Source organism: Ursus arctos, unplaced genomic scaffold (assembly GCF_023065955.2).
Source record: "Ursus arctos isolate Adak ecotype North America unplaced genomic scaffold, UrsArc2.0 scaffold_12, whole genome shotgun sequence".
In the NCBI taxonomy this organism is placed as follows: domain Eukaryota; kingdom Metazoa; phylum Chordata; class Mammalia; order Carnivora; family Ursidae; genus Ursus; species Ursus arctos.
Window position 1 is genome coordinate 10,144,663 of NW_026622786.1, and position 19,020 is coordinate 10,163,682.

The 19,020-nt window shown below is 51.9% G+C and overlaps 1 protein-coding gene across 3 annotated transcripts in view; it reads right to left on the minus strand.

Annotated features, from left to right (window-relative positions):
- Nucleotides 1-5,669: 5,669 nt before the first annotated feature.
- Nucleotides 5,670-19,020, minus strand: part of ATP1A1 (ATPase Na+/K+ transporting subunit alpha 1) — a 28,765-nt gene continuing 15,414 nt past the window's right edge. For 2 of the 3 annotated variants that reach the window (XM_026483669.4, XM_044378612.3), the window contains exons 9-23: nucleotides 18,423-18,621; nucleotides 18,053-18,162; nucleotides 16,135-16,269; nucleotides 15,416-15,608; nucleotides 13,928-14,103; nucleotides 12,758-12,894; nucleotides 11,818-11,968; nucleotides 11,075-11,243; nucleotides 10,790-10,944; nucleotides 10,309-10,432; nucleotides 8,958-9,103; nucleotides 8,712-8,842; nucleotides 8,335-8,436; nucleotides 6,402-6,493; nucleotides 5,670-6,029 (exon numbers count right to left, since the gene is read on the minus strand). In XM_026483669.4, coding sequence (XP_026339454.1) covers nucleotides 6,001-6,029; nucleotides 6,402-6,493; nucleotides 8,335-8,436; nucleotides 8,712-8,842; nucleotides 8,958-9,103; nucleotides 10,309-10,432; nucleotides 10,790-10,944; nucleotides 11,075-11,243; nucleotides 11,818-11,968; nucleotides 12,758-12,894; nucleotides 13,928-14,103; nucleotides 15,416-15,608; nucleotides 16,135-16,269; nucleotides 18,053-18,162; nucleotides 18,423-18,621 — 2,049 coding nt within the window. In that variant the 3' untranslated portion in view covers nucleotides 5,670-6,000. Of the gene's footprint in view, nucleotides 6,494-8,334; nucleotides 8,437-8,711; nucleotides 8,843-8,957; nucleotides 9,104-10,308; nucleotides 10,433-10,789; nucleotides 10,945-11,074; nucleotides 11,244-11,817; nucleotides 11,969-12,757; nucleotides 12,895-13,927; nucleotides 14,104-15,415; nucleotides 15,609-16,134; nucleotides 16,270-18,052; nucleotides 18,163-18,422; nucleotides 18,622-19,020 lie in introns of all 3 variants that reach the window. The other variant, XM_057310345.1, reaches the window with a different exon arrangement.

Genomic DNA, 19,020 nt, shown 5'->3' on the forward strand with positions numbered 1-19,020 from the left:
AAGGCAGTCGCTTAACCAACTGAGCCACCCAGGTGCCCCCACGTTTTAGGTTTTTAATGTCACATTCTGTATCTGTTTATCTTGTGTATCTGTTAACCATCATAGTCTTTTAACCTCCATGCTAGCTTTAAATTGATTGATCCACCATCTTTACAACATTAGATTATTCTAAATTGTTCTGTAAATATGTATATTTACCTTTACCAGTGAGATTTATATTTTTATTTTTGGTACTTTCTTATATTTTCTTGTGACGTTCATCCATCTTTTCCTGAGTTCGGTGAGCATCTTTTTGACCACTATTTTGAACTCTTTATTGAATAAATCATTTATTTCTGTTTCATTAAGTACTTTTTCAAGGTTTTATCATGTTCTTTCATTTGGAATATACTCCGTTTTCTTCCTTTTCCTTGGCTTCCTGTGTTGGTTTCTACACATCAGATAAAGTAACCCCCTCTTCCCATCTTTAAGGAGTGGCCTCATGGAGGAAATGAACCTTAGAGTTCAACCCTGCCTGAGCTTTTGGTTATCTCAAACCTTTGTGAATGTCCAAGCATTAGTTTTGGTGGCTCCCAGTAACTGAGGGTGGGCCAAGATCTGTCAGCGTCCCAAAGGGGAGGAGTTTAGTCAGCACCTAGGTTCAGGCTGATTGGAAGCCAGACCCTTAGGCAGCAACTTTTAAAGAATGCAAATACATACAGTTCTGTGGGACAGCAAGCGTAAGTCCTCCTGGACACCAGAGCCAGGCAATCTGAGGTGTCCTCTGGGTAGTAGTCCCAGACATTAGGGTATCAGACAAGTGTACGAGTTTCTTTCTGGGAGATACTGGCGGTCTGGAGCAAGGCAGAGGGACAGTGCAAAGATGGCGTCCCCGGCCTCCATCCCCACAGTGCATCTTAGTAAGCCCTTAGGTATGTACCAAACCAGAAGTCTGTCCCTCAGGCTAAAGCTCCTGAACAAGCAAGTAGGTCTGTCACAGAGACTTGGTGTGTCTTTCAGTCTGCTGTCTGTGCAGTGCCCTGGTGGTGACAGCCGGCCAAGAACCATTCCCTGAATTGTTAGAGTCCCATGGGATCCAGGAACACACGCCCTGCTGGTCACTGAGTGCTCGGTGATCGAGGGGCTCCCCTGGGTGACAGCCATAAAAGCTGGGGCACCAGACACATGGACAAGCTCCTCTCCAGGAGATACTGGCACTCTGGAGTGTGGCAGAGGGAAAGCGAGAAGGTAGCACCCGCCCGCTGAGCTCTCTGGAAAGGATGACAGTAGGGCCTGAACCGTGTGCTTAATTAGAAGCTGGCCCCTCAGGCTGATGCTTTCGGATCAGCAAATAAGCCCCTTTCACAGAAAGCCTGCGCGCCTCAGTTGGCTGCTTCTATGCTGGTCCCTGGGGCGAGGAAGTCTGGGCACAGGCTTTTCAAGAGCAGTTCTCTTGGTTTGCTATAGAGCCCTAAGGGTCTCATGGACAGAAACCCCGTTGGTTTCCCATGCTCAATGTTTTGGGGGCTGTGTCTCAGGTGAAGGTCTTAAAAGCTGGAGTGCCCAATGTGGAGTACAAAGCCTTTGCTTCTCAGGGGAAAGCTCGGTTTTGAGTTCCCTCCAGTTGCGGGCACTCATGCCAGGGGTGGGGTTAATGGCAAGATTGTGTTTCAGCCTCGCATACCTGCTGCAGTGTGGGGTTTCTTGTTTGCCTGATGTGTAGGCATCACTCTAGTTTTTAGGGTTTTTTCCAGGGGACATTGTTCCATATACAGCTGTAGATTTCATATGTCTGTGGAAGGAGGGGAGTTCAGGATCTTCCTGTGACACCATCTTGAACTGAAACCTGCCTTTCTCCTTAAATAGGGAGTACTGGCCACCGTGCTGAATGCCAACTTCTCTTTTTAAGGCACTGAGCTGAGCATGAGGGATAAAACAGAAAAGACGGGTGCCTGGACCTCACAGAATTTCCAGGTTAGCAGGGGAAAGTGGATATGAAATAAATAATTACATAATTGAATAACAGTATTGTGAGTTCTGTGAAGGAGTAGAGTACTGATCAATTATCTTAATAGGAGATAACAGCCTAGTTGGGGCAAGGGCTGGGAGAGTTTATGAGATCATATGAGGCCTAAGACAGGGATTCAAAAGCTCTGGGACCCAGGCGTGTCCAAGGACCTGTGTCCCTCTTGGTGTCTCTGTGTTCGTCTGTAGATCTCTTTGCCCTCTACCATCATTGGTCATGCTCTCCCACTGACCTTCTTGACATCCTAATTCCATGCATGGCTTCTTCTGAGTCCTCTCTAATTTTCAATTTTAAAGTTTTAGGAGAGAGGCAGAGGCCCTAACTCAGATTGCTGGTAGACCTGGGCATGGATTTCTCTTGGGTGAAGTGTCAGCTCTGATTTAAGAAACTGAGATTCAAGGTAAGGGCGAAATGTTAAAAATATGGGAAAAAGTCTGGTAATGAGCATTCATTCATTCAACAAGTACTGAATGTGCCACATGTTGGGGAGGGTATGGCCTGGACTGTATGCTCATGAACTTGTGGTTTACCAGGGAACACACTAATAAACAGGCATTAAGTGCTAGGTGTGCAAAACGCAAGAGCCCACTGAGCCTTTCCCAAGAAGGAATTACGCCTGAATGGTATCCAGAAAGTTGAGTCAATTAGCCAGGAGAATGCAGGTCAGGCCAACACGAGGTGAGGTGGGGGGCAGTGGGGGAGGGGTTGCCAAGGGGACTTGCAGGACTGTGGGGGCTGCAGTGTGTAGCATAGGAGGGACTTCCCAGGAGCCTGAATGAAGGAGCAGAGAGGTGTGTATGTGCTAGAGTCGAGGGTGAAGACATGGATCACTGGTGGGAGAGGCAGCCAAGCGGAGCTTGGAAGGTGGGACAGAGCCATGGTTCTTCGATTTTGGCGTGCATCAGAATCACCTGGAGGGCTTACTAAAACACATTGCTGTATCCCACACCTCCAGTTTCAGGTTCAGTCCCTCTGTATGAGAAGGTGCATTTCCATTAAGTTCCTGGGTGATTCTGGTACAGAGACAACACGCAGAGAAGCACTGGGTTAGAGGAAGGCCGAGAGTAAGCAGACTGGCCAGGAGTGAAGGGCGGTGCTGGGAGAGAAGGGGATTTATCGAGCACCAGCCACTGTGTTGGTGTCTTTACGTGTAATTGCAGTCCTTTCAACAATTCTGAAATGTCATCCTTATTCTAGAATCCTTTACACAGAGAGGCAAAATTCTGTGCCCATGGCCAGTCAGTAAGTGACTGTTTAGGCTAGGACACAAGGCCTGTTCTCAGCCACCCTGGACCGGACAGGGATTGGTGATTGACTGCATGGTGGCAGGGGCCACAGCAAGTATGGGAGACAGAAACTTCATGGGACTACCAGCTTTCTGATTTGGGCAACAGATGATAGATGGCATTGCCTAGGGCAGGTTCATTTTGAGAGCCCTTGAACTTGGGTTTGTCTTTGGGGTTAAGACTAGCATGTTATGCTTTCTGAACAGATACAGATGTGCAATAGACAAGTGGATTCAAGGGTCTGGGGGCTCAGGAGAGAGGACCAGACTGAGGGGTTGGAAACCATCATGTGGGTGATGTCGTGTTAAGAAACCCGATTATGAGGCGGGCAGAGGGAAGGGTATGGGGACCTCCCTGAGGAAATGAACGGCCAAGGAGCAGGCGAAGAGGAGGCTGAAAGCTAAGGACTGGGCAGCGATAATGATGGTGGAAAGATAAGGGGTCTGGTTTCGGGAAGTGTGTGATGGAGGCATAGGTGCTGTGGAGGCTGAGTAGCGACTGAGATGTGCTGCTGGTGTAACAAGCAGGTCAGTGGTGACCTCAAGCAGGACCCTGTCAGTGGACTAGTGTTAACGGGAGCCAGGAGGCGGAGGGATGAGGAGGAAGTGAGCAGGTCGAGGCAGGAGGTCGGTCGGCATGGTTTCGCTGCAGATTTGTAGGGGTGGACAGTATCTGGGGTCAGTATTCAGGAGCTGCTTCTGTCATTGTTCTGGAACCTTTCTTAGCTACTACGGACAGGGCTAAAGGGAGAATCTGAGTGTGAAGCAGAAGTGAACCCAGGCGTTGAGTCTTGCTTTTAGAAAGCTTGGAAAGATCTGGCCCCTTAGGAGGCCTGGTTTGGGTACCAGTTTTACCCATCACTTAGCTGTTTCCTCCAGAGCAAACTTTGGGCTATAAAACTTTTGCTTCAGAGGATTGTCAGAAGGTAGAAGTGCTCTGGTGGAAGGGGACGGGAGGTTCAGAGACTCCCCTGGTCCTGCTTCACCCTCCCTCCGGGTGTCTCGAAGCCTCGGGCTGCTTAGAGCAGGGGACTACCTGGGGTCACCCCTAGCGTTGACCGTGTCAGCCCGCTGTCACCGTAGTAGTGTGTTTACTGCTCTGTTCTCCGGGGGTGCCAGAAAGCACACTGACGGGGGGGGGGGGGGGGGGGGCGGGGACAGCACATTTGCCAGGGCTGTGCAGGTTCCAGCACATGGAGGGGCCTCATGACTGCTGTCACAGCGAGAAGCCCAGCATGTCTTCCAACAGCCAGTTACCACCTGTCCCCTGGTCCGGTGATCCGGACAACTTTCCTCCTGGTTTCCTTATGTGGGGCTGGGCAGATGGCTCTTTAAGATGACTGGCTGACAGGTGCAGAGCTTATCCCGGGGTGAAAGTCCTGGGGGGAGGAACTGCTGGGTTAGACTAAGGGCAGACCACCCAGCCCTCCCAGTTCCTCCGGTGGGAGGGGGTAGGGACAGTGACAGCCAGTATGTGGGAATTCTCTGTCTCCCTTCCCCTCCCGTCTGCTCGGCTTGGAAGTGAGTGGCAGGCAAGAGGCATGCGCAGCGAATTAAACTTCCAGAGGAGAAAAAATACTTGAACTCCTCCTCTGATCACCCGCAGCCCACGCTCACGCTGGTGCCAGCGCTGAGGACTCTGGAATTACCTGCTTGAAGCAAGGACAGCCTCGGAGCGGGCTAGTTAACAGCAGTCAGGCTGGAGTACCGGGCCGGCAGACGGAGGAGGGCGTTTTACACTCCCTCTCTGAAAGCAGGCGTTCTCAGACTTGACCCTGAAGTAAACAGATCTCTTACCTTTTTTTCTTAAGTGCCTCCTGGCACACGAGCACTTTCTGAAACGGAGCCATGTGCTGCTACATTCGGAGCAAGCTATGTGAAAGGGAAGCGTCGGGAGACACACACGTGCCGCGGGACTGTGTGTTTACGTCGGTCTCTGCCGCTCAGACACACCGCACAGTGCTCGAGGCTGCTGTGGCGGGGACCGATTGGTGGCCGGTGGGCCGCGGGCTGGGACCAGGCTGGCGACTGTTCTTACACCAAGCGACTTAATCTTTCACAGGACGTGTTTTTCCACCAAGAAGCAGAGGATCGGCAGCAGGTGGAGTTAGCACGAGCCCATTCACCGAGGGGCCCATAGGAGACCGGGTCAGGCGAGGCCGTCTCCTCAGAACCAGAGCCTCTGAACAGCGGTTCTCAAACCTGACCGTGACTCGGGATCGCCTAGACAGCCGGTGAAGCCAGATGGCCGGTTAGCTCTGGTTCAGTGGGTCTGGGGTCGCGCTGCTCACCAGGTCCCGGTCGGTGCCGGTGACTGGGCTGCGCGGAGAACCGCACTCAGACATCCGGGCCACAAGAGGGATGAGGGCACGAGACAGATTCCATTATAATAGCCATCTTTATTTGTAAAAATCCAGATATAAAATGTATTCTTTCAGTCTTTCCAAGTTTTCCTTTTTACAAAAACAAAAAGGCACGTAAAAACCATCCCCGCTGTCATTCCCATAGACGATGTTTTTCAGGCAGCCCTCCCCCCTCCCCCCCATATAGCTACATGCTTCATTCCGGGGCGTCTCGCTTCCCCCACATGCTTCGGTGCTTTCCTACCAGGGTAGAGTTCCGAATTCCAAGACTGAAGTACACAAAGAGGGGGTGGGGGGTGGGTGCGAAGTGTGTGGCGTGATGCCCCACGGCGTGCAGGACACGGGGTCTAGTAGTAGGTCTCCTTCTCTACCCAGCCTGGAGGCAGCAGACAGAGACACGGGCAGTCAGTCTAGTGCACAGTGCGGGAAGGAGTGACGAGGAGCGACCCGGGGGTGACAAGGCCCGGGGCGGGGGGTGTTCACCCAAATTCAGTGCTGGACATCAATGGTTTTTGTTTTTAGAAAGGACATGTTAATTGGGAAGATGCCTCAGATTTCTGACCGACTTCCCACCGTATCACACTGGGTTTTAGTTGAGTCTGAGACCCTCTGGGGAAGGGACTGTGGCTGCAGGCAGTCCAGTGGCCTCAGCCAACCAGACTGATCCGAGGAAACAGAAGCCACAGAACTGTGGCCTCCCCCACACCCCTCCCCCACGCCCCTCGGAAGCTAAAAGGTCTGTAATTACCGCCAGGGCGTCGCCTGATGATGAGTTTTCGGACTTCGTCGTACACGAAGATGAGGAGAGAGTAGGGGAAGGCACAGAACCACCAGGTAGGTCTGGAAAGAGAGGCAGGTACGATTTACACGTGAACACCATTCAAGGGAAGAGAAAGTGTATCCTCAGCGACAGTGAAGAGCCTGGAAGGAAGAGCCCTGTACAGTCATGACTAACCACTAGCCATCGCTGTGGGCCACCGAGCATGTCCTTGAGAACAGAATGCTGCTCCCTGTACCCAGAGCCCACAGGAGCAGAGGAAAGCAGACTGCAGACTTTCCGAACAAATCCCCTTCCCACCCTTAGCTTGGTTTTTAGGATTTGGTTTGTAGGGGGAGTTGGGTTTTTTTGTGGACCATCCCACAGCAAAGGGACATTTTCTTTCCTCGCTTTCTAAAGCTTAAGCAGCTCGAGTGTGATCTGTATCTCTGTCCTGGCATTTTGTAGATTAAGAACTGCCTGTGTGGGTCAAAACCAGTTTCCCTGCCCCCTGCGTTCAGGCAGCTGTGTGCTGAATCCCAGTGCTGGGGAACGAAAACAGCCGAGCCCTCACAGAGCAGAGGCCTTTGGGAGCCCGGCGGGCTGCTGCCACGGTCCCCAGCCTGGAGACAGGTGCGTGGGGCAGCCTGGTCAGAGGGCCGTGCTTTCCTGACGACCAACTTCTATGGTCAATGTGTGAGGGAGGCTGTCCCAGGACAGAGGCCTGGCACTCTCCTCCCCTTCTGGGGGCTAGGCGTCCTCAGCTAAGAGAGGATGACCTCCTTTGACTCAGCCAAGCAGAGTAACTAACCCACCTTCCAAATGAGGTAGAAGCTGTTGAGGAACGAGCTCTCTCAGAACAGAACATGGCTGGAGGCACTACTCCCTTTCAGTGTGACTCCCCAACTTAGCCTGTTAGGGAACTGGGCTCTCCTACCCTCGCCTTGACAAACAATGACTCAGCTCATAGGCTTCAACTTGGAAAAGGCTTGCCCCCGTGTATGCCAGCTCTGTGTAACGTGCCAGGGATACTGTCAAAGGAGAGTTTAAGGCTGACAACCTAGTGGGAAGCAGGAATGACAAGTAATAGCAAAGAACGGGTGCAACTGCACGTGTCCAGGAGGGCAGGATCACACTGGGCAAACCAGGGAAATCAGCCCTGACGGACTCTCTGGCCTGATGGGGTGGGAGGCAGCATCCTTACCAAGGACATATGCAGGGAGAGAGAATATTGAATTCACCTAACAGGAGCTTGAATGGCTACAAGAGAAGGCTGAAAAGACAGCTGGACAACAGCAGACAGACCCCAGATGCCAGGCTACCCTTGCACAGAGGGGATGTCTGTACAGCCCCAACAAGAGGCCAGCGAGGCCGACGGAGCTTCGCTACTTGAGGGAAGGCGTCAGGCTACTAGAATTCGCAGTTCTGATAAACCTGCGTTTTTCACATACGCGGTTTACCACGAAGTCCTTCACTGAGTTGAAGAGGCCAGTCTGGTTCTAAGCAAAGAGTCAGTGGTGGGCTTCCTTTGGTCTACTCTACCCATGGCCCACCTCGAGCTTCTCCCACCGCCTTCGAGAGCAGAGGATTCAGAGGCCCACGGAGGTGGGGGCCTGTGATGGGACGGGCGAGGTAAGTGAGATGTGCACCTGATCCCCAAGCCCCAGGACCCCAATGACAACCGGACTGTTGACGTTGGGGACCTGCGCACTCACGCAGGTAACTGGAGAGCCATCCCAGTGTCCGTTGGGCCTGATCTCAGCCAAATCCTAAGCACCCTGGTCAGGGCTTCCTAATTTCCAGTCCCGAGGAATTCTCGTACGTGCCACCCCAGATTCCTGAAACTAATAGCTACTAGCGCACGTCACGAGAGAAGTCTCGCCTCTGTCTCACGCTTTGTGGGGCCAGGTGAGGAGCGACTTACTTGAGGGGGTACATCCTCAGGGCCACCCCCATCCCAGGGCAGTAGGAGAGGAAAGCAGCAAGCGCCGTCTCCTCGAAGAGGCCGAATATTAAGATCTTGTTCCTAAAATCGAGGGGAGAGAAAGCTTAAGAACGCGAATCGGAGTTTCTCTTCTAACGCTGTGTGTTCAATGGCAGACCACTGTCTTTACGTATCAATGTTGTACTCAGGAACTTGAGGGCAGATGAAAAGCAGCCCTGGAGAATCACAGTCGGCTTTCTAAATCTGTTCCAAATGGGAGATTCCAGAAACTGCCATGTGTCGGGTGCCAGGATTTTGCAAAGAACTGAGAGATCACCGGACCCCTTGTCTGAGGGCCCTGACCGTCCTCTACTCACTTCATCCCCTGTTGGAAGACGGAGTTCCTCCTGGTCTTACAGATGACCAGGTCGGCCCACTGCACCACCACGATACTGACGAAGAAGGCCGTGTGGCAAGTGAACTCCACGATTTTCCTCTGTTCGTAGGTCTGAAACACAGAGGGCAGGCAGATGAGCCCGGCGCTTGGCCCGCACGGCCGGGGGCTGAGCGGCCACCGTCCTCGGGGGCCTGAGGAGCTCCCCATTGCTCAGGCCCTCGCTCACCCACTGCTGCCCATAGCTGTCTTCCACATCGTTGATCCAGCGGTCATCCCAGTCCACGCGGATGCCCAGCAGGTGGGTGGGGAGGAAGCCATTCTCAGCCAGAATCACGAAGTACGTGAAGAAGCCCCCCAGGGCCTGGATCATACCTGCAGGTGCGGAAGAACAGTCCTAACCTGGTCCCAGGGCACTGGCACACACTTCATCTGACCGCCGCGGCAGGCCTGGGACGGTACCTCGGGGCCGTCTTGGGCACTGGCTGAGAGAGGACTGGGAGGACGGAGGACCCCCAAGGGCACAGCCCTCGCCTGGCACCCTCTTCTCCTTTTGAGTCACTTTTCGGGCTTTAAAAGGGGAAGACACGCAGGCCTTGCTCTTAAACACCCACTGCTGTCATATGATCACGTGTCTCTCCCAGGGCAGAGCCTTTTTAGGGGAAGAATGCTTCCCTATTCTTGTAGATCTCTGCTACAGTGTGACTTCTTTCCCCTCTCCGTTTTCACACATTCCAAATAGCGAATGTGGCACCTTCTGACCCAACCCTCCCCCTCCCCCACTTTCAGGACCCTTCTCCCCTGGCACCTGATCCCACCCCACCACCCTGAGCTCCTTAGGGCAGGATTTCATCCCATGCTCGGGACCCTAGTCGTCCTCCTCAGAGTTAGGTCTTCCTGGCCATCAGCCAAGTCCTTGTCACGGGGGTGAGCAACCGTTAACCAGTCTCTGCCGTATTTCCACAACGCACTCAGCTGCTCCGTTTCACCCAAGTGTCCACAGTGATGCAACCCATCAATCCAAAGGCCTGGGCTGCTCCTGGTGGCCTCCCCGGGTTCTCCTGAAGGCCACTAGGCAGGGCGTTTAGGATCACAGGGCATTCTCACTGCCCACCACCTAGAGAACACCTGTCGGCTGGTCATGCTCCACAGACAGCGGGACTCAAGCCCTGGGGGTGGGGAAGGTGGGGGTGCAGGGCCTTCACTGGGGGTGACCCGCCAGCCAAACCTTCAAGCTCACGTGATTTCTTCAAAGCCTAACTCTCTACCCAAATTAGTGACCGACACTCTGTCTCCAGGAAACCCCGCCTCTGAATGAACCGTGCCTCGCTTTCCGAGGGGCAGCCTCAGCGCTCAGGCAGCCGAGCCCCGTCTCGAGAGCTCCAGTCTCCACAAGGAAGTAAGTGGGCAGCCAGCAAAACATTTCTTCTCGCCCGAGAGCACCTCGTACAACACTCCCCTGCGTCTCACCCTATGTTCTGCCTCCTGCTAGATCTGAAGCCTGAGGAACCAAGCCTATCTGAGCCCCCACCGCCTCCCCTGTGCTTCCCGCTCAGTGCTGGGGGGGGAGGGGCACTCACCGATCTGCCCGTAGGCCATGCTGATCAGCCGCTCGTTCACAAGCTTGTCCGTTTTGGGGTTTCTGGGCTGTCTCTTCATGATGTCGCTCTCAGCTTGCTCGTACGCCAGGGAGATGGCAGGAACCTGGGGAGGAGAGGCGAGAGGGAAGAGTACAAAAGCTGTCGTCAGATACCAGGAAGCTGACACCATGAACGTTTTGTTATAAAGTCCTTGCCCCCTCCCCTTTAAAACTGGTTTTCATACTAGGAGATGCTGTTACCAGTCCTATCAAAAAGAAAAAGAAAAAAAAAAGAATCTTCCCTTTCATATGATGTTGCTATCTGATAGACAGGCGTTGCCAGCTGCCCCGAGGACCGGGAACGCCGCTTCCTAGGGGCCGAGGCCGTGATGCACGCTGGGTGCCACTTCCGCCCAGCCTGACTGGGTGTCGCAGCAGCAGGTGAGCGAGGAGGGTCTGTCGCTGCCGTGCCAGTCACTTACCATGTCAGTGCCCAAGTCAATGCAGAGGATGGTGACGGTCCCCAGTGGTAGTGGAATGTTTGCAATAATAAATATCAGGAAGGGGGTGATCTCTGGAATGTTACTGGTCAGGGTGTAGGCAATGGATTTCTTCAAGTTATCAAAGATCAGACGACCTGGGAGAGCAAGAGGTTGGTTTTTTGTTTTTTCCTGTAGAGCTTAAAGAGATGGGCAGGCGAGGAGTAGACAGAGATGGGCAGTACCGGGATGAGTTTTTGGTGAGCACTTTAAACAGTGCTCTCTCACCTTCTTCTACTCCGGTCACAATTGACGCGAAGTTGTCATCCAGGAGAATCATGTCAGCAGCTTGTTTAGACACGTCGGAGCCAGCAATCCCCATGGCAACCCCAATGTCTGCCTTCTTCAAGGCTGGAGAGTCGTTCACACCGTCGCCAGTCACAGCCACGATAGCCCCCTGCCAGAAGAAGGGGGGTGGGTCTCTAAGAGCCACACGGTCCAGGGGCCTAGGGGTCGAGGCATCCCAGGCACATGCCTCAACCTGCCTCTCCTCACTCCAGACCCTGCCCCTTCCTTTCCTGGGAGACTCTCAGCAGGCTCAGACCCGGCTCAGCCAGAAGCCACCCAGCCACTATCCAAGCACAGAATTAAGGAGTGATGACAAACCCAGCCCCTCCCCTTACTAACAAGGGCCCCTCAAAGCCGGGCCTCTGGTGAGTGGACCTCTGGAAAATCCTACTCCTTTAAAGTCTTTTCAAGGTATGGGACAAATCTCCTGGCTATTCACATCCCCAGTGTAGACATTAGGAGTCTGGACTGCTATTCCAAGCAAGTGTAGAGCCTCAGACTGGGCCACGGTGAAGACATGTGTGGTTAAGTGTGTGGCTCTGTTAAGCCGTGATCAGGTTCCCCTTCTCACTGGAGCCGTGCCTGGAGCTTCTACCGGCACACAGGCGGGGAGTCTAAGAAAAGCGGGGCCCTGTCTCTGGCCCTGGTGCTGCGATCACAGAGCCCGCTGGCTGCCCGCTAACCTGTCTCTGGCAGCCTTCCACAATGATCAGCTTCTGCTGAGGAGAGGTCCTGGCAAACACGATCTCCGTGTGGTACTTCAGAATGTCATCCAGTTGCTCGGAGGTCATGTCCTTCAGGTCGCTTCCGTGTACCACGCAGGCCTTGGCATCTCTAGATCAGGATGGGGAAAAAGTCACCCACCGCTTCACCCGCACGATGCTCGCACTCTGCAGGACAGCCCACAGCCAGAGGGGGTCTTCCCCGTCACGTAAGGGCTTCTATCTGGGCAGCAGTCCACAGGTTACAAGGCACGTTCGTGCGTATTAATTAGAGCTCACGCAAGACGCACAACCACCTGCGGGGCGGCCTGCCTTTCCCCTTCCTTTCCCGATCTTTATAGAGAACCCACAGGAATGATACGACCAAGTTCTAGATAGTAGGCCAAACCCTCTCACAGCCCGAGTGGGTGAGAGAGCCCCACACTAACAAAACACCAGAACGATTGTGCTTTGTCTCTGTTACTGATTGTACTTTACTGCTCACGTTCCTTTATGGCCTGAACTACCTGGGTAAGTTAGTGTGGCCGTGGAAACAGACTTGGTGCTCAGTGTCAGGTCGTATGCTCCGCGGTTAACAGCATGAAACCAGGAGGCTCGGCTGCAGAGTGCGCCGTAGGACAAAGCTTCAGCTTCCCTGCTCTGCAAAGCGGGACTAACACCTACCTTCACAGGTTACCACGCAGGTGCTGAGAATTCGTAAGCACCACCTAAGTGACGGCTGTAATGACCTGCTCTCATTGAAACCCTCCCCTGCAAGGACAAGGTTGCCTTCTGGAACTGCAGGGGCCTTCCCTATTCAGAGCAAGCCTAGAAGCAGACCATCATGGAACCAAGCTGATGATTCCCAACGACCCCCATTTGCACATTCAAGGCCAACCAGGCTTTGAGGTTCCTGCCTTACCTGGGGTTCACCTGGCTCACTGGGATGTTGAGACGGGCAGCGATGTCTTCCACAGTCTCGTTGCCTTCTGAGATGATGCCCACGCCTTTGGCAATGGCTTTGGCTGTGATTGGATGGTCTCCAGTGACCATGATGACCTAGACCAAGAAACGGGGCAATTTACTGAGTGCAGCTGCCTAACCAGGCAGGAGTAAATATTAAGGGTGATTCATCTTGGAATATCAAAAGGACAGGAATGCAAACCTAAAACTGATAACCTTAACCAAAAATACAAACATGCACCTGTTTATGGAAAACACAAAGCAACATCCAGATCTGATCTTGGTATATGATCACATAAGATACACGACGTCCGTTCTTCCTTTTACACAGTCATATAAGAAAACTCAAATTTACTACAACTGGCAAAAAAGGGGAAACAACGGTAAAAATCTGATGCAGATCGGACTATAGGGCAGGGTGCCACATACTGCTGGTCAGCAACTCCAAACCCCCAAACTGGCCCAATATGGGAGAGACCAATTTGGGAGAGAGCATAAATATGTAAAAAGAATTCGAAATCTTGTTACTGCTTTTCTGACCCAATGATTATATTCAGAAGACTACACTTCAGAATCCACAGAGTCAAAGTGGTGGGGGAATCATTTCTACAAAGCTTTTCAGGGCAGTGGTACCAACGAGAATGAGAGAGTGGAAACAAATCAGACAGCCAGCACCAAGGCAGGCTAAACTGCCCCATTATCAGTGCATTTCAACAATGTTCCGTGACTTAAAAAGACAGATACAGAGGACACCAAACATTCATTAAAAAACCAGTGAACTGAAAACCGAGAAGACCTGCTAGTCACTGCATCAAGCGGATCAATGTAGAACCAAGTACTTCAAACTTAAAACCTTGTCTTTTTGCTCTTTTCAGTGATTCCTATATGCTTCCATTTCTTTCCCCCCAAATGTGTTTTTTTTCTTTTGAATCCCTCATCTGCTGTCTACATCAACATTTATTTTAATACCATTTGGCCTTTTCTGGTGGTAACCAAAGCTTTGGAGCTAAGAAACTCATCCTCCCGGTGAGAAAACGAGCTGGCACCACGTGGCTCCCACGGGGCCACGCAACTAAGCAGGGCGCCCTGCGACACGAAGATGTGCCAAGAAGGTACACGGTGCGCCTACCTTAATGCCAGCACTGCGGCACTTGCCCACGGCGTCAGGGACAGCAGCCCGTGGAGGGTCAATCATGGAGATGAGCCCCACGAAGCAGAGGTTTTCAACAGGGAAATTCACATCGTCCGTGTCAAACTGGAACCCTTCAGGATACTGTTCATCGGGCAGAAAAAGGTGGCAGAAACCTGCAAGGAGGGCAGCAGGGGGTCTGTGAGGACAGCGGCCGCTGGTCCTTCAGACGGTCTACCTCTGGCTACAGGCTGAGTTGAGAATACTGTTTCAAGGTCTAGTTTTAAAACCATGAGGTTTTATTTAACATGTACGGAGGCTGTGGAGTCAGAAAAACCATGCATGTGGCAGAGTCCATCACCAAACCTCAAAGGATACGCCCTGTCCAGCGTGGAGAAGATGGAATGAGGACAGGACTTCGGGGCTCTACACCTGCCCACTCGGGTGCTTAGATTTTGCAAATCACGTAATTATTTGTCTCTGCTGCTTTCTTTAGAAAAATTGAGCCCCCATCTCTGCTCACTATTCATCTAGCCGAAAGCCATTACCCACTAGCCCACCAGTGAGGGCCAGCCTGTAAGCTATCTCGAGGATAAATACAAAGCGACACATTCTGCCCAAGGCGCTTATCACATAGTATCATCACTACAGGACCAGGACATTCGAGAGGTTCTTGCGATGTGGTGGGAAGGTTACAATGTTCCTTAAAGTGGTAGGAGGTGGCAACATGGGTTCACAGAAGACAGAATGCTTCTACTTTGGGCTGGTAGACGTGGGGAAATGACACCTGACAGTGATTTTTCAGTGGAGAGAGACGTAAGACAGACACCTCACATCAAATGAGGGAGCAGGTATGAACCAGAGCACGGGCCCAGGCAATCAGTTCTGAGTTACTAAGCTAAGCGGAACAGGAAGAATTACATCAATGATGGCTTTTTATCTGTCCGCCTCCAAAACGGCGCAAACACAGCTTTCTCCATTACATTCTACACTGAGTATAATGTACTTCTCGTCTGCCCTGGCTGACACACTCAGAAGGACAGGTAGCTCCCTAGAGGAAAACTTTACTGCCAGTGTCATTTGTGAGCGGACGCGTAAGTTCTGGTGTAAATTCACAACCACTGTGCCAGTCAGGAAATGGTTTCACTCTAGAAGCCCTGGGAATAATTTTAATTTCATTAAGTTTGTAGGTCATAGTCCTAGCAACAAAGGTTTGATGATAAGGCTCTTCTTCCCCGTTTTTTTTTTTTCCAGGCAAACAGAACTGACCAGCATGAGACCAAAGGTCTAAGTACGAATCCGAAGCAAACCAACAGGAATTTGTTGCTCGGAGGCCCCAACACACCAAACATCTCTCCAGCCCTTCCTATTTTCAGAATGGGGAGCAGATCGAGGAGAAGGAGGAACCCTCCGGGAAGGCTATGGGGAGGTCAGGACACTGCACAATGTGTACCGGACTGAAGGCCGTGCTGCTGGCTGTCCCCGTACCTAGCACTCGCTCTCCGAGGCCGCCCAGCTCCAGGTAGGCGTTCTGAAAGGCATCCTTCAGCTCCTCGTCCAGGGGCTGCTCCTTGCCGTGCAGGAGGATGGAGCTGCAGCGGTCCAGGATCCTTTCGGGGGCGCCCTTCATCACCAACAGGTGTCGGGGCTCAGACGTGTTGGGGTTCTTGTGGATGGACAGCTGTAAAGGAGGGTGGAGATGTGGACGGCGTGTGGCAGTCGGAGCGGGGAGCTCAGCACACTCACTACTTAGTATGTGTCAGTGACAACCACCAAGGTCTCCTATTTCTGAACTTGGGTGTCCCACACCCTGTAGCTTACTTTGCATGCTACCCAAAACACCAGCACAGCGGATGTCATCCTAAATCCCTGGCACGTGTTCACACATAAGCCTTTCCTGAAAGGCAACTGGGAACAGAGGGACGGACACATACGTGGCCACCTCGCCCCCTCCCCACACCCCCACTCCAAACCGGAAGTAAGTATTCCAGAGGGCCCCAACACGGTAGGAGGCTTCGTCTATCCTACCAACACTCAAACACATTAGGATTTCTTACACCTAATCCAGGGCAAAATATAAAAGCTTGCATAAAGCTGGGAGAATTCATTCTTTGAAAGCATGTAAGCTTGTAACATTTCAAATGGGACGAGAGCTCTCCCTCTGGCTTCCAGTCCTCCCCGCCTGCCCCCTGGCCCGGCCACGCCACCTGGTACTTGTTGGTGGAGTTGAAGGGGATCTCCACGATCTTGGTGTAGCGCTCTCTCATCTCTTTCACAGAACCGCAGCACAGCTCGATGCACTTTAAGAGCGCGGACTCCGACGCGTCGCCCGCAACTGCCCGCTGCAGAGACAGCAGCCGTGAGCCCGCCTGCAACGCTTCACCCGGGCTCCACCGAACACCTCCGCTCAGACACACCCCCCAGCTCCCTCCTCCTCTGTCTGCACTCTTTTCCCCACCCCAATTCCAGCCTCTGGGAGAAGAGGGGCGTCTGAAGGGGTCACCCACCCTTGGGAGGAGCATAACACAGTCTTCTAACCTACTTTAGCCCCCCTTTTTTTTTAAATCTTCCCCCGTTGCAAAGTCTCGAAGCCAACACTATTCCCAAGGACGTATTTCTGGTTACAAATCTGAAAATACCAAGTGAGACTCCCAAGTATTTACAGCACCTACAATTTAAAAGAAAATCCCTTCAGTTCCCAGGACTGGGGGCAAACTGTCTGTGTCAAAGGCAAAATAGAGGGCTTTCAACATAATTCAATTGTGCAAAATTATCTGGGCCTGAATGGTGTGAACTGAAAGCTATTATTAGCTCCAACAGTCATATGATCAGCTAACATTTTAAGTTAAAGCCCACACCTGACGTAACACATACTTGTCTTGGGTGTGATACACCGGGACACACTAGACACACTAAGCACATTCTTAGCTGTAGCCAACCGTTATATGAACACTTGAGAACTCTGACTGCTTCGGGACGGCCCAGGCAGATGAGAAATTCATGTTCACAAACACAGCAGCCCCGTTTAATAAGAAAGGTGGCCAGGTTTGGTAAGAAACGTGAAGTCAGTGGCATCGTTTTTACCAAAGGCCACTTATTAAAGCAGAAGAGAGCTGCATGCCTTTTTTTGGGGGGGGGGGCAGTAATAATGCCACTGACATGGCCCCACCCCCTGAAATCCTCAGAAAGACAGCCCATGCTCCCTTTCTGGCACTTTTAAATCGGGAAAGATCTGATACCTGTTGAGTCCTTTGCTGAAAGCCTAGAAGATTTCCACTTTGAGGTAAGGAAATGCATGAAAGCAGGCATCTCAACTTTTATCCCAGGATAAACAATATCCTCCTCTAATCAACATCAATTCCATGCCAAGAACACCACCTTCAAAGGATACAGGGGTCCCATCTTCACAGGAGAAGCCCCCTCAGCTCCATCTAAGTGAGCCTTCTTTCTCTCGACAGCCTGGTTTCTACCCAGAACCACCCCGGCAGCCTTGCTGAGAACAAGGGAGCCCAGAGGGCCTCACACACGTCTTCCTCATCCTAAACAACCCCGCGAGACTATGACCTTTCCAAGACTGTCCCCACCGGGCAGCACAGTGAAACCCCAGTCATTTCACATTTCACATGAATTCCATGAGGCTGAGCTGCTTTTTGCACCGTCGGTAAGCAAGTGGAGAACAAATAAGATAAGAGAAACGGCTGAGCTATTTTAAGAAAATAAATGGCTTAAGGGATTTACTGGAATCTACTGTATCCTAATATGCAAATACGATTATCGAGTCACAGAAGCAGCCCTCACTGTCTGCTGGGTTAGGAGATACACGCTCAGAGTGGTAAAACCGGCTTTTATTCATTCGGTTTCTCACGGTAAGGACTGCCTCCTACCTCTGGTCAGTTTTTACTGTAGAGTCCCTTTTCCTGGACCTGTACGCACCACAGGGTGACCCTAAGTGCTCTGGGATCCCCCAGGCAACGCAAGCTACGTACAGCCGAGCGTCACATGGAGGGTGTCCTACGAGGAGCAGTTCCCTTACGGAACACAGAGGGCACACGCTCAGGTGGTGGTTCTTGTGGGGTCCCTATACCCCGCAGGGCAGCCTACCCGCTAACAAACTCCTTAGCATACCTTAAGGATAGGGAGGTTTTCCTGGTTTGCCTGAAACACCGCCCTGTTACAGAGACCCGCAATTCTGGACAGAGAGAGCCAGGTGGCTGAACTCTTGTCAAATGAGACACCTGATGGAGGCAAGAAAAAAAAGACAGGAAAATAATGCATTACCTTTGTATTAAGGTCCCATAAAAAGTGAAACGATACATCTCATTTCCCGACTAATGGAACTCATCAGGTTTCAGGGCAAAGCCGAGAGAAATCTAAAACCCATTCCCTTAACTCCTTACCAAATGATAAAAACAAAAACCAACTTAAAAAAAAAAAGGGGGGGGGGAAGTCATGTTAGCAAGTGAGGCTACAGTGTGGGGTGGGCCCGGGGCCTTACCACTCTGATTCTCTGTTGTGTCGGCTTCATGGATTTGATTGTCGAACCACATGTGGGCCACTGTCATCCGGTTCTGAGTCAGAGTTCCAGTTTTATCCGAGCAGATGGTGGACGTGGACCCCAGGGTCTCCACGGCTTCTAAGTTCTTCACTAAGCAGTTTTTCCTTGCCATGCGTTTAGCAGTAAGCGTCAGACACACCTAAAAACCATTAGGAACCAGATTACTTCAATCTCAACCAAGACGGAACTCTATACAAACTCTGGCTCCATCCTAATAGGGAAGACGCTGGTCTAAAATTACACCTCTCCAACCATGCTCTGAAGTCTGAATCCTCATGGGAACATGTATAGAGGGCTTTCCCTGCCCCCATGAAGCAGAGATTAAGAAAAGTGAAATTAGCCAGGATTTACCACATTGTAGTTCTCCTGCTCACCCCCAAATTCTTCCCCTCTGTTACACTGTTGTGGATCATGTGGTAAGATCAGGTCAAGACTTAGGCCTATTTAGGCTCTGGGGTTACTATCTTCCATGTAAAAACATGCTGAGCCTCCTCGCTATCTAACCCGGGCATTGGCTCTGAAGAGAAATCGCACACAG